The following is a 15,962-nucleotide window of genomic DNA, read 5'->3' as shown; positions in this document are numbered from 1 at the left end:
TGCCACAGACAAATTCAGTGGAAAACAAAATACCTCAATATAGAGATTGAGACTGTTGAATGAAATATGCAGTTTGGACAGAGAAGTAATAACATAGGTCCAGGGCTGGTACAGGAAACATTAAAAGACCATGTACAAATTTCAGAAATACTTTATGCTCTAAGGGAAGGGTATTATACCTAGATTATGTATATGATGGTTCTTGTATGCTAGTTGTCTTCCTAATGCAGGGAAGAAGAATGAAAAACATTAATTAGTAATACTTGAATACATAAAATGCCACAAACCTCCAGGTGAGCTCAATTGACCATTTCATATGACTGGCAAAAGCAAACATAAAAGGTACAAACATGACAAATTTATTTTTAAATTAAATTGCTTGAGAAAAAGAAAACCACTATTCAATTGTTTTATAAGAAAAGACTCTAGAATCAGGAAGCATGCATGAAATTTTATTGGGAACCAGTCCTGTCTGGGTTGTGTATACTTGTGTTTACGTAGCTCTGATTACTGCTTTTTTAAGAAATGGAATCAAAAAGCTACTGAAAAGTCCAATTTCCTTTGACGCTTAGTCTTCTCTTATCTCATACATATTCTTAATGACATCATGTTTGCCTTTTTTGGAAAAGGCTATGATGTTAGAAAACATGAAAAGCCAAAAAGCAACAATGTTATTGTATCAGGACCAGGCACCTTGATTTCATGAAACTTTTCTGGACAAGAAAGGACAAAGAGTTAACAGAAAATAATATATGAAATAGAAAGTTTAGGGAAGATTTTTCTCTAAGCAAATCTTTAAAGGTGCATTTCCATCAATATACTGTATATTTTCTTTCACAACAAGCTGTGTCTCATTTATTCTGGAGAACAGAGATATTAAGTTGTCTTCCCATTCTCAATTTTACCCAACTCAGGCAACCTGAATTTGTTATTTTATTTGCCTCAGCATCACTTTTCAGATGGCACTTGGGGTAATGGAAAGATATGAAAAAAACTTCCCTATGCTGGCTATGTATGTTTGTATATATGTCTCCATATAAGAATATGCCTTTGTCTTCATTTCCGAGAAGACAAATCTTAGCATAACATTCCTTTTCAATGCCTTATCTTTTTGACTACTCATCATGGCTTTTGTTTTTATTCATGGTTACATCCTTGTTCCATTCCTCCTCTATTTACAATTGCTTCTGCATGACTACCACTTTCTTGGGCTGCTATATAGGTTCTATAGAGCTTTATCAATTGCCCTATGTCACGCTTGGTAAATATAAAAGAAAATTCTTAGGAAGGAAGTGAAATCAGTACCAGTTTGCTCTGCTTGAACAGCTAATAGTCTGCAGTGATTCAGCAGCTGCTATGTCAGCAATCCTCTCTGTAACTGAGGTGGGAATCTCTGAGAGCAGCATGACAAACAGCTGAAATGGAAACTGCCATCTTCTCCCATTGTAAAATCTCTTTACTCATGAATTGGATGCGTCTAGCTTGTCAGTCTCTAGGCTTTGTATTTCCATCAAATCACAGACCAGATGCTTTCAAAACATTTTATTTTCTTAGGTGGGGATACTATTATCACTTCATTTTCATAACATACTGTGTGATATTGAAACAATCCCCCCACTTTTAGTTTTTAAAGCTAACTACCACTATCATTCCTCAAAAATCCAGTAAAAGAGTACATGTAAGAGTACATCCAAAAGCAAAAAAAATGTTTAGGAAAAAACCCCTACATTCCTCACCAGAAGACATTGCCCAGAGAGGATGTAGAATTTCCATGTTTTGCCACATATGATACTTGACTGGAAAAGGTATTGAACAAGTCTGCTGTGGCATTATTTAAAGTTGCATGTCACCTTGTAGGGCTTCTCCTCAAAAATGTATTGTGCTTACCAGAAGTTAGCATTTTGAAGACAAAATCATATTGTGAGAAAATGTGCCAATTACCAGAAAAGTAATTTTTTTAAAAAATTTTTTGTGGAATAGTATTTGTTGTTGTACCACTGGGGATAAAATACTTTATTTGCACATTTAAACAGACCATTTGTGGTTGTAATAATGAGCTTATTTTAAAAATGAGCTAAGGTGAGAATTAAAAAAATAGGGGACTAAATAGCCTGTACCTTTTTTAAGGAGAATAAGCAAAAATCCTCTCCTCTGAATGAATTATTAACCTGTAAAATTAATTCTTTTCTAAAACGTAAAAGGGATTCCTTTATCACATAAAGGAAACAAACAAAATAATTCAGTTTCTATACTGTGGGCCAAATCAGCATTTAGATACACAACTACAAAGATAACCTTAATTAATTATCTATATATAATGACTCCTTGAAATTCTAACCTCCACAGCTCAGTTAGCTAGATGGTACATATTCAATGTAATTTAAAAACTTAATGAAGATGTATTTCTAATTTATAACATGATTGTTTAATTACAGGCCAGTGAATGTAATTACATTTTCTGCTTAAGGATAGAACCTTCTTACAGTTCAGACACTAATAAAAACACTCTCATTATACTCTTTAGTATTAGTCAGTGTAACTGCTCTGAAATTTAGTATATTTCATAGAACATGTTTGTATAAAATAAAAGGAAAGACAAGCACTGTATTATGTTTATTATACGTGAGTTTTAGTACATTTTAAATGTGAATGTATTGTATTAATCTTGTCTAGTTGGCATGAGAGTTAAAATTATGTATTATCAGTCTGGTAAATTTTTTTTTTTTCTGCTCTAAGGGTTTTTTTCAGCACTAGTACAATCTTTGGAGCCTCACCCTTCCACTTCAGTGTGTTACAAACACACTTTTCCCAGCTTGTTTGTTCTCATCAATATCCCTTTCCTATGTTTCCAGAGGTCTGTGGTCTCACTTTAAAAAAAAGTAAAACAAACACAAAAAACCACTGGACAGACAATTGGGGAAAGTACCCATATAATCAAAGGAATAATTTTGAAATCAGACTATTGAAATTGCAAAAATTCTAGCCATTATTGCTCAAATTATCAAGATTTGCATGTGCAGCCACAGTAGGTGATTGCCAGCACTAGCCACTTGACTGCACATCCACTACAGAAGGGAAGTCAGTCAGGACAAACAGGAGTCAGCTTGTGAAACGAGAGTGGCCGGAGCATCTCAGACTAAAGCTCCATCTAGTCTGGCAGCCAAAGAGGATACCCAAGAAGTAGTCAGAACAAGAGAAACATACTTGAGATGTGCCCCAAGTACTCTCCTGAGCAAATAAGAGAAGAAAGTGCAAATGGCTTTCAAACCTAACTCAGAAGTCAAATACCAGAGAGGATCAGGACAGCCATCAAGCTGCATCTGATTCAAGTAGGAAGCTAGCCATCACCTGCAAAGCACCGTTGCTCTGCGTTTACCCGCAAACTCTTGCTGAGAACATCCACCACCATATCAATAGTAACATTCTCAAATACTGCGGCCTTTCACTGATGTTACCACAACCATTATGCATCAGCTAAGAAAAGCTGTTTTCAGTAGTGTGAGCAGAAATGACAGCAACCTGATATACCAACCCTGCTACCCACTCCAATATATACTGAAACTTTATCTAGACTTGTATCCACTGTTATCTTTTCCACCTGGTCTACAGATATCTCTTCATAGAGAGCTATCAGAGCTCACCTTCCACCTTCGGCTGATCCCTCTTAGTTACATACTACTGAAAGAAAGTCAGGTTGACATCCTAAGTATTCATTTTATATATCTAAGCAACAGTAGTGCACAGATATAAAAGATAAAGCATCAAAGAAACTTGAGAAGTACTAAATGTATAAAATTTACTCTCAGCTTTTAATCTCTTCAAATAGTTGGTTTCTTTTGCCCAAGCAGCTACTGCAAATTCACTCTGTTCCCATTGTGACATATTAAACTACTGGGAGGAGTCTATATGGTTAACTACTTCAACCGCATTGCATTAAAAACAGAAAAAACCACCCCTTATCACCAACCAAAACATTTTCCAGAGACTGGATTCTCTTCTATCAATATACCTCAAACTAAGATAAGATGAGCAGCAATTTCATTTTTTATAGGAACGTGATGGAACCTTGAATCAAATGAAGCTTTGAGACCTGTCCAGAGTTTTTGTTAAACCAACATTCGCAGAGAGGCCAAAGAGGCTTTTAAACTCCAGACTCAGGTTCTGTTTTATAGAAACTAGAACAGAAGCATCTCAAGTGGAGGAAGATCAGAATCCATTGTGTAAGAACAAATAGCAATAAAAGGATATGTTAACAAATTTTCCCCTTGTCCACTGTGTCACTGAAGAGTCTTACCCAAACTCAGTGACTTTTAGGGTAACTGTAATCTCCACACAACTACCTCTGGGTATCTAGGAAGACACTCCTCTGCCAGTGCTGTTACAGGGCAATATCTATACTCTGCTCTTTTCAGGGGTCTCCTTGCTGTCCAACAGGCTTCCTGCATTCCTATGCACTCTGCTTTTTCTCCTGACCTACCCTGCAGGCTAGAAGAGCAGTTGCTCTCAAGAGAAGAAGATATCTCCACCTAAATCTATCAGCCCTTTTTCAGGATATTTAAGGTAAGAACTGAGAACAAACAGGTAAAAAAATAGTGTCTTCTCCATGTTAATTTCTGGGGTTTTCATTTTTATTTTTTTCCCCCAGGAAATGAAAACTGGGATACTTCTACATTTTTTATCATTTAAGGTACTTTTTTATTCTTTTATTTCTTTTCATGATATGGGATTTAAAAAAATCATGCAGAAGCTTAAATTAGAAATGGCTAACTCCCTTGCTATTATATGTATGAGTAATTCCTTCAAAATATTATGAAGCCTTGAATGGTATGGATATTGGACTGTTGAACTGGCTATTCCTTTTCTTCATTTGCCATTCTCCAGTCACATCCCTTGCCAGCAGAGTTTTCAGAAAGCCTTCCACTATTGCAACATGCACTACTTTTCTAATATGCTTGAATAGAGATGACCTATTTCCCCAACACAAGCTCATACAACTCCTGGAGTTATGTTAGCCCATCAGTTAGGTGATTTTCATTGCTGTGCCTTTGCTGCTATTAACTATGCATTGCATGAGAATTCAGAATCATCTTTCTTGCTGAATGCTGAGGGAAATTATCCTATTTACTATTTTACTATTCCAACTATCTTTTATTTCTGTGGTTAAAGAACACTTGCTAATTTGGTTTCCTTTCATTTGCAAGTCCTAACATAAGTTCTATTTCTATAATTCTCTTGTATCCTCAAAATCTCAATTGCTCCCCCAGTCCCTTGTCCCTACAAGCAATTTTCTTGTTGATCAATGGTTTAATCTACCAACTGTAAACTCCCTGGCTATTCCCAATGCCTTTATTTTCTGCTGGCTGTCTGTTCCATTCCATCTGCAAACTTTCCCTATGTTTTTTGTCAGCTTTCTCTCTTTCTGTGTCCCAAGAAGGTTTAAAACAGGCACCTTAATGAAATTCCAAGCTTCTTGCAGCGACCATTCTCTTTTCTATGATAAAGGAGATTCTTTGGGAAATCTGCAGTTAATTAACAGTTTTTCTGAGAGTTAAATCAAAGTACTTTATATGAAAGTGCCTGTACTTTCTGAGTATGTTATTTATCACATTTCTTCGACCAGTAAAGGACAAACCTGTCTTGAAAGATACAAATTCTGCAATAACTGAAATTTTATCAGCAGGTTTATTAATGTGAGTTTCCTAGAGACTAGGAGACAAACTTTAATGTCTGGTCTTGACTAAGATAGATACTCTGATAAAACAGTCACTTCTTTAGTAATTTGGCAAACTCTTTGGCAAGATCCACTGAAGCACATGAAGGACAAAAGTATGATAATAACATTATAGTAACATTGCTTTCTGTGCACTTTAAAAAGTCTCCTGTAATTTCCCAGTGGGAAACAGAGCGATACCTTGTGTAAATGAATCTCTTCAGATAGCCTGAGACACTTTCTAATGACTTGTATATTCCACATCAGAATTGCATACATTATTTGTTTTTCAGCATAGGGTATTTCCAGAAAAATACAAGCATACGTTTAACCCTTTGTTTGGCGTAAGTGGAAAAACACTACCCCATTTCTCCAAATATATGCAAAAAATAACATTATAACTGAAATACATCACAAGTTCAGGTAAAGATGAGAACATGGCTTCCTGTAAATCTTGTTTGAGGTACACAACACCTGCTGCATATAAGGCATCACTTTTCATAGAAACATGTTTTGTTAAATGTTGATGTGAAACATGAGACACAGAAAACTTAAGGTGTCAGGCGAACAGATTGTCTTATAATGATAGATGAAAGTTACAGAAAATGTTATCTGATAAGTAATATTCTTCTCAAAATGTGGTTTAACTTAGCAACTGTAAATAAAAATAGTGTAGACCTAGAGAGACTTTTAAAAATATACTTCTATTGAATGTCATTTCAGTCCCTGGGGAACAAAACAGCTCTTTCAACAGCACCTTTTCCCAACTTCAAGCACAAGTCAATCCCCAATGAAACTTACTGGCATAATGGAATGTCATCTTTGATGATGCATCTTCCTCCATTTTTGCAGTATTCATCAGGACAAACTGCAAACATAAAAGTAAAAATTATAATTTTAATTCCTCCCCTCATTATTATATTTGTCATTGCCTGATTTTCAAAATGGCAAAATAATCACACCTGTCATTTTGGTGCTTAGCACTTCCAAAACCTCTTACTTTATATCTTGACTTGGTGATACATGTGTCAAGTCATAAATACATTATAGTCAATGGGCTCTCCTGAGCTTATAGAAATCCTGGTGCTTCACTTGAACAGGCTTCTAATTTTTCTCAGGTCAGAGTTTCATTTGACTCCAGAAATGGAGCTTTGCCACTTGATTTTCAAACAAATAGGAATATATAAAAAAAGAGCAAAAAGAACGGAACTTATGTTTAATTAGTAACTAAGTCTACTTTGTTACTAATAGCTTTTATATAGGGGTGATGAACAGACACTTACTCCCGTGTCACCAATCTTCTTATTAAAGATGTCCAGAATTTTAACACTTAGAATCACATTCTCATAAGAACTAGAGAAATCAGTCTTGAAAAGAGTATAGGTGTTTAAGTAGATGGCGATATCAGTGATGTACTATTATCAACTTCTGACATCCCTTAACATGGATTTCCATATCACCACATTTAGTTTTACTGAAGTTTAGTTTTACATCCCTACAACAAGAAAAACCCCAAATGAAAAACGAATCCCCTCAATCTTCTTTAGTAAGAAAAAAAAATGGTAAAATGCAAATTAGACCTAAAGAATTTTGGATATATGCCACATAAAATCATTTGCTGAGGCATGTAAACAGTGCTATTCAGTGTGGACACCTCCAGTTTTCAGAAGAAATTTTGGAAAGTAAATTACTTTCTTAAAAGAACTGCTTTCTGACAAAATAGTGGAAGATTTGTAATTTACTGTCATGCAAGTCTACCAGTTTATGTTCTATATTCTTCTACATTGAACTAATTTCTGAATATATTCCTTTTCATTTAAAATACTTCTTATAAATCAAATTTACCAATTATGTATTCTCTCCGCATTGTAAAATTGGTAATTTTTGATGTCAAAGTATGATTCCTTCTCTCACATGAAAAAAAAAAAAAAAGTATAACAAATATATATAACGAACACAATATTTGTGGGCAAGTTTCACTCCTAGAGAAACCAGTGGATGCCTCCTACCAAGATGTGAATGGAAAACTTTTAGTTTGTGAATAAACATTTAACATACTATAATGATTTATATTATTACAATTCATCCTACATATTGTGAATTTTATCACATAACTGATAATAAATTATAAAAACAGAGAGTTAAATTCTCAGCTAATGCAACTTCACTAAATTTGGGGGAGTACTGTTAACACAAAACTGGCCGAGTTCATAACTGGCTTGGGGAAGAACTGCAGTAACTGTGTCACTGAATAGGATGCTTTGAATCGAAATTTAATTATTTATACCATCATCTATGTTTTTGTTAGATTTTGTTAATAAAACCTGATTCAGATTGGATGTGTATTATTGTCCTGTTCTTACCTTTTGCTGCCATTTATCTGTTGCAAACCAAACCTGGATAATGTGGAAAATGCACTGTGCTAAAACAAATGCTATATATTTTGTTCTATTTTGCAACCTGAATTTGTGTTACACTTGGGAAAAAAAAAAAAAAACAAACCCAAACAAAAATTCCTATTAACTCAGAAACATGGGTTAACTTAAGTGGGTTATTCAATTGGCTAAAATCAAGAGAGTGCTTTAGTAGTACACTGCAAAGGCTTTTTTTTTTTTTTTAAACAATGTTTTTATACCTTAAGAAACACCCCTTGTGAAGGCATTAACTAAGCATATTATTTTCCATTTTTTTCTCACTATTTTATCTGTGTCATACTTTCATCAGGAAAATTAATGCCTGATGTAATCTGATTAAGTTTTAGCAGAGGAAATTCAGGCAAGTTTGAGGACTGCCTAAAGATTCAGTAGGAAATGACTATACTTTTTTGTTTCAAATGATATTTTTATGCAGAACTAAGTACCTGAACAGCTGGACTCATCAAGACTGAAATCAGTGCAGTCTGCAATGCCATCACAACGCTGGGAGATTGCTATACATTGTTTAGTTGACGCACATAACAAAGAACCATTGAAACAGTCTTTAAGGGCTGAAATGAAAAATAACATGACAGTTATTATCAGCTATATTTCTTTTTCTCACTGTTAAAAAACTACCAGAAAACTTGATTCATAAACTTGCATCTGTGTGACCCCTACAAGCTTTCATCTTCAAAGACATACAACTTTACTATTGAGTAGATAAATAAGTAAACAAACACAAAGCACAGATGTTACAGAAGCTGGATTTTCCCATGTTATATTTGTGAAGAAGAGGAGGGTGTATTTACTTAAAACATTGACAGAGTAAGCTGCAAAACCCCAATGAAAACCCATGAAGATATCACAAAAGCATACTCAACTCTCATTCATAACCTAGTTTTAAAATGATGGAATTAATTTTTAAACACAAATAAAAAAATTGACATTTTATAGTTTTCTTCTATTACAAGAAACCAAATACTAAGAGAAATACTATACTGAAAAATCTAAACTTGCACCCTTTTTATTCTTGGGCATTCGGTTATACTTTCTATGTTTGTCCAGAAGAATTATGAGGGGTAAATCTTGCTGGAATCACATAAGCCTTCAGGTGATGAATTATTCCTGAGTCACTCATCTCCAGGATGTACTTGATGGTCCTACAGACTCCTGTAGAGTCTAATACCATTTTGTCATTTTATCTCAAAAAATTCTCTTATGCTGCCTTAAACTATTGTTCTATAAGGTTTTTGTTTAGGTAATTTAAGCTGAACTCTGTCACCATGACACTAATGCAAATCAGAGGGAACTCTTCTGACTTCAGCAGAGTTAGATACATTCACATTAGCTTGTGAGTTTAGAGTGGGAGAAAGAATCTGGGGATATTAAAAATACGCCACTGCCACATCTAAATTACATAATACTTTCCTGCTCCTGGTTTCAGGAGCCAGTGTACACAGCAATAAGTCTCCCAGGCTGGATGGCCAGGCTGCTGTAGGATATATTTGTTCCACTCTTAGATGTAATTTAAATCACTGGCCTATATAGACTGCAAAAGTGTGCTAAATGGAAAATACTGCAGTTCAATCTAGTCCACAATAATGGAAGTAAATCTTGCCAGTTAACTCCTGCGAGTTTTGATCTTCTTTCATAAATATGAAATTACTCATGTGAGTAAGGGCTTGTGGGATCAAACCTTTTAATTACATGCACTGACCATTAACTAAAGTCTGCAGAAAAATCTGTAGAAGAATACTAGCAAATATAAAGAAGAGCTTGCTTTTGTTTCCAATTTCAATTCACCTTTATGAGAATTTAAAAGTTTTGGCTGATTTTAAACTACCACTATACTGTTCTGCACATGTGTTTGTATCAAAGTCTCTTCAATTGACTGGAGCAGTCTTGATATTGCTGGTGAGCGACAGCAGGATAAAAGCAACAACAAGAACAAAAATTCCCTTTTCTGCTCTCCATTCCCTTGACCACTCAGTCTGGTGGAACAGGTTGTGGCAGACTGAAAAACCCTAGCAGATTACAGCATTGCTCCACATTTGTAGCATATCCTACCATCTATCCCTTATGATCATCAGCTTTCCAGAAAGCGACTGACAGTCCCATGCCCTCTGCTGCACTTTCCTAACCAAATAATAATCTCATGCTTATTTTGGTGCAAATCCTGGACACCCTTTGCAATTTGGGGGATGATGTCCCAATGGTATTTGAACCAGTTTTATAAGTGGTCATTTGCACACAAATAGCCAGTCTGTAAATGTAATTACATGTTCAAACTAGGACTTCAACAGGAACAATTGGAAAATTGACATAAAACATATTCTTCTTATGTACTTTAGACATTTTTGGTCTAATAGGGCCATCCTATTTTGAGGATGGTGTAAACTATGTGGATATAGAGTACTACTTATGGTTTGTCATATATATTATGATTAATTTGCATTGAAGGCTACGGTAATAACAGAAAGCGTCATTTAGCCCTTTATTATTTCCCCTAGTTCTGGACTGGCTGCTGGACTCATACCTGAGGATAAAACAGAAAAAATGCTAATTATTTTTGATCCATTTATATCTGTTGATCATCAAGGTGGTTTTGACAAGTCCCTTTACCTTGAACAAGCTTTTTGCACTGAGATTTTTATACCACTTACAGAGGGAACAGTCAGAGCAACAGATCTGACTGCTGAATACTTTGCACAGATCCAGCATTTAAGACAGAAAAGAAAACAACACTAAGTTATTGGTGCCAAGGTGAAGAAAGTTAAGAGCACATTTTAAAATAATGTTTTTTGCTCTTATTGCATTGAAACTAATATTGCTTACTGTCAACAGAGTTACAAGTAGCTTCAAATTTCTCCAACTAGTTATTCTTTACCTTCAAGTGTTTTTGGGATAAAGACATTAAATGGAGGCATTAACAACGGTGAAGACATGAAAGTGAAAATATCAGCTTTTCACCTATATTTCATTTTCCAGGACCAAATTAAATCCGTAGAAAGGATAAAAATATCACAGACTCTTTGAAAGTATACCATTTTTAATATTTATTAGGTATTTAAAACTTACCAGGACTACAACAGATACATTTTGGTGCACTACAGAGAACTGAGAAATAATTTTTTATTCATTGCTATTAGCATTTCAGTCAGATGGTGTTGGGGTCTGTAGAAATGTAATGTATATATCCCATTGGTGTTGATATGTTTGTTTTACAACCTTACTATTGTAATCAAGCAATTAAAAAAAAATTAAAATTAGATTAAATAGGTGAGATAAAGTACCCTTCACTAAAATTGACAGCAAGAAGAGGGCTGGCCAAGTAGAACACCTATAACTGGAAAACAGTTCCAAGATTTTCTTGTTAAAAGCAGCAAGTAATAAAATCCTCCACATTAATAGGTATAAAACAGTATTAACATAATACTGTACAACCTAACTGCTGAGTGAACTCTACGGGAAATTCTGTCTGCATAAATCTCTAAGTCATGCAGAAAAGCATTTCTGTGGTAGAAATTGTGGTTTTAGTAGAGATCTGACTAATGCATTTTTTTGTTTGTTTTTCTTTGTCCTGGCCTTCTTTTGGGTTTTAGATTTAATCTCTGCAAGATGCAAGATGCATTTTAACAACTGGTCTTCATCCCAGAAGAAAACTTTCTCTGATGAATTCCTGAATTCAGAAGCCAGAATATTTTTGATCCTGTATTGTTACACTTAAATGAATGAAATTGCTAAGGGACATGGCACACACAAAATGGAAGGTGCCAGTAGTTCCTAAACTGAAATTTCCTACAATCAGCAGGAAGATTTGATCTGCACCAAGGAAAAAAAAAAAAAAAAAAAAAAAAATTACTTTGCTCCTTAAATCTTACTGTGTGTTCATAACTGCTTAGAAAAAAAAATATTAAATTTCAACATAAATTCTGACACCCCCCCCCCAATCTGTGCTGTTGTTACTGTACACATAGGCTGGAGTTACTAGCACAACAATCAATTTTATAGACTATACAGAAATTTCAATAAAATAAACAAAATTTGTGAGATACTTTTTCTCTCTCTGACTTTTCTCTGTTGACAAACTTACATGGTATTCACATGTTAAAAGGACAGCAAGAAATTAAATGCTGCACTCTCATGACATATACATTTTGGTGGGAGAACCAGCTGTGACAATAATCAGCTTTTCACTGATTCCATTCCAAACTACCACTAACAGCTTTCTTTTTGCTTTGCCTCCAATCAGTATCTTCTTCAGAGAAGAAACATGAGTTGCTGCTTCTGTATTCCCATCTTATATTGTCAACACTTACATGTTTATATAGTCAAAACTGAATTTTGGAGTAAAAATGGGATTACAGATTTGACTAAGTTTCTACCCCACTCAGAACCTCAGGATGTGCAATATCTATGGAGAATTTTGTTCTTTGAATAGATCAGGACTTCATTTCCCCTCATTCCCTGGGCATTTCTTAGAAGTCAAAGGCAATGAAACAGTATCTCAGTTGTTTGGGGAGTACTGATAATCATGGAAATCTTGTGGCCTTCGGATTTTGGGATTCTAGAACACATTAGCTGCTGTGGTGTGGAGGTGGGATGTACACGTACTAGGATACAGCAGGGAGGTTTCTAATAGAGGACAGACTGAGGAGGAAACAGGGCTGAATGAAGATTAATGAGGAGACATTTATTTGAACTTAGGGACATGTAAAATTTCTACATGCCTTTGGGGTATGTAGAATTTAAGAGATGACTCCAAAATCATGCCCTTTACCAACAAAGCCACAGAGCCTGCTTCTAAACAAAAGTGCCTAGAAAGGCATGCACAGATAGTCTGCAAAATCCGTGCCAGTTTTGTAAAGTAATCCGTTAAAAGAAATGGCATGTGCAGTGGCCTGCATGTATATTCAGTAGGTTTGATACAAAATATTAAAGAAGTTGAATTTCTAGCCCCCTGGAAACTAGTATTTTATTAATTGTTTTGGTCCTGATAAGGATGAAAAATAAAATGTTAAAAAACTTCTGCAGAATAAGAAGTTTAGGAAGAAATGTTTTTATATGTAAAAAGCCTCTTTGTTTTTCTATGTAGCTAATTATTTTGACCTTCCTGGAAAGAAACATTTGGCCTCAGTTCATCTACCAGTAATGAAATATTTTGAAATGGGCAGACACTCACTTTTGTGTCTATCTGAAACTTCATGGTACCTCATTGCAGTTACAGTTCAAAGCCCATTGTCCTTGCATTTAGCTTGTGAGCCCTTTTCCTTGGTTGGGGCAGAGATTGCTGCTACTGCATGAACAGACTTGATTTCAAAATCCTTGAAAGGTCTGGACTGCCTTGAATATTACCGAATTACAGAAGTGCGAAAGTCTATCTGTCATATGGTAATCAGAGATGAGGCATTGCAAATGCAGCTGACTGATCTATGGAAAAAAGTGGAAATGCTTCCAATTATTAACAGAAATACAATACAAACTATTTCAAGTATTTATCAAAGCTGATAGCCAGGGAATAAGAATACATAAGCAAAATCATTTGCAAAAGTAGAGTGTTTCTCCAGGTAACACATTATACTTGATATAAATAATATTTTTCTTGATGAGGGAATAGTGAATTTTACACTATGCTTCATTATGTTGTCCTTTTTCACATCACTGTTTTAGGAAAGTGAGTTAGCATCGCCTTAACTATAGCAATGAAAGTAACTTACGGCAGCCAACTTCGTCTTCGTTAAGGTGGCAGTCAGGCACACCATCGCACTTCAGGAAGGATGGGATACAGCCTTTGGAAGGACACAGAAACTCTGTTTGCTTGCAGGAGCCCGGAGACATGGTAGTAGGCACCTCCGTGGGACAGTTCATTTCATCACTTCCATCCCTGCAATCTTCAGCCCCATTGCATTTTGCAGCAAGGGGCAAACACTGCTGCACATATGCACATGTGAACTGGTCACTACTGCAGGTTGGAGGGTGTGGATCAGCTGATCCTACAAGAAAAAAAGGAATATTTATTGATTCTCTTCTTTCAGTAGTCATCTATACTGTCTTTGAGAGGTACAGAGGGACTGTTGGGAAGGCAGCTGATTTTGATTGCTAAACTCTTTAAAAAAACACCCCAAACAACTTGTATAAGAACACAGCTCCTAAGTACAGAATACACTATTAAAAACATTTTGTCTCATCATATTAACTCCATTGTTGTTGTTGTTGCAGTATTTTGCTTCTAAAGCTCAAATTCAGTATTTGTTTTGATCCTATTACCGCTTGTGCCCTGTAAGTATACAAGGGTTAATACCAAAGTATTAGTAAAACTTATCTTTCACCTTGGATCAGGAAAAGGTTAAAATAGCCCTCATGTTACAGTCTTCCTCTATTTGGATATTAAATGGGTGGACAAAAATCAAAGACTGTGTAAGTCTGGATCAGCAAGGAACTCATTTCATGGAAAGATGTTATACATGGTAAGGTCTGAACACTCAGCAGAGTAAGAAAAGGATTTTCATAAAGTAACAAAAAAAGTTTTTTACTGATATGGTTTATTATCACTCTGATTCTGTAGCTTAGTTTGATGTGATAGAGAATTAAATCAAAGAAAATACTAGATAAAAGTTTCCAGGGTACAACTGAAAAAAACCCATATTTTTAAATTTCAGACTTTAACTAATTCAGACAGCTGTCAAAAGAAGAAATATCCCATGCTTACTTGTATTGCTGGAAAAAATACTGGAAAAAACTTTCTGTGATCACTTATACAAATAAATTTGTCTCAGATGCTTTCTTTCTTCCTACAAAAATCATTGCAACTGAATTTTACCAGCAGAAGCATCAGAACTATTTGTGGAAACTGGATTCTAAGAAGCTGTCTATGGTAACGCTGTGTTCTTTACACCAACAGTGTCTCCCACGGGAGCAGTGTAATGGATTCCTGTAATTTTTGTTTTATGTGCAGGGAAAAGAGAAAAAGCTCCAGAATTTAACTCTATGTATTTAATCTTTTCGAGGTCAATTTGCAGGAGGTGAGTAAAGAAAATAATATTATGATTGTTAGAGACAAGGAAAGACAAATTAATGTCAACACCTTTGTAAAAGACAGGAGGAGTTTTGCTGTTGCCTTGGCCTGAAGCAGAGCAGATCAAGTGCAAAAGTTCATGGGTGGGTTTTAGCTTGCCTTTTGAAATGATGCAAGCATTGTTCTCTGACCTCAGAAGTCAAATGTTACTGCTGCCTTAAGGCATGACACACTGTAAGGGAATACATGGATTTTGGTATTATTTTACTACTTTTAATTCACTGGGCACAGCACTATGTTTGTGTATTCTCTGATACCAGGCTGGGGTTTTACAGCTGGAGAACTTTGCTGAAACATGCTCAGTTTCTAAAATACCTGCATCGTGAATAACAATAGCATTTTGTACAAAAAAAATAACTGCTAATGCATTCAGATAAACAGAATACTAGTATTATTTTACCATCTGGTTGCTTGTGAAACAGTTACAGGGAAAAAGAGCTCAAACTGCTGTCTAACATTGACCCTTGCTAGCTTAGCAATTTTGATTTTCATGTTGACTTTATGTCAGAAAATCATAATTGAAAAGCTTCATACAATAAAATATTCCTGACAACATTTCATACCGCTAGTGTTGTTAAATTCTACCATGCTACTAGAAAAATATATTTCATACACTGGACATAATCAAAACATAAAACAATAATAATGGATTTTGACACAGTGAAAATAACAACCTACTGATCTTTTGGCTTGTTTGTATTAAGAATTACATCATAAATCCCTCAAAGACATGCGCTTTTAAATGGGATTGAAAAGATTG

The 15,962-nt window shown here is 35.1% G+C and overlaps 1 protein-coding gene across 1 annotated transcript in view; it reads right to left on the bottom strand.

The window, feature by feature from the left end:
- The window catches only part of MALRD1 (MAM and LDL receptor class A domain containing 1), a 296,114-nt gene that overhangs the window by 45,803 nt on the left and 234,349 nt on the right, over nt 1–15,962 (bottom strand). The window contains exons 34-36 of the mRNA XM_041122748.1: nt 13,845–14,120; nt 8,571–8,696; nt 6,512–6,578 (exon numbers count right to left, since the gene is read on the bottom strand). Coding sequence (XP_040978682.1) covers nt 6,512–6,578; nt 8,571–8,696; nt 13,845–14,120 — 469 coding nt within the window. The remainder of the gene's footprint in view (nt 1–6,511; nt 6,579–8,570; nt 8,697–13,844; nt 14,121–15,962) is intronic.

This window comes from Aquila chrysaetos, chromosome 3 (assembly GCF_900496995.4).
Source record: "Aquila chrysaetos chrysaetos chromosome 3, bAquChr1.4, whole genome shotgun sequence".
NCBI lineage: Eukaryota > Metazoa > Chordata > Aves > Accipitriformes > Accipitridae > Aquila > Aquila chrysaetos.
This window is presented reverse-complemented; position numbering and strand designations above follow the sequence as displayed.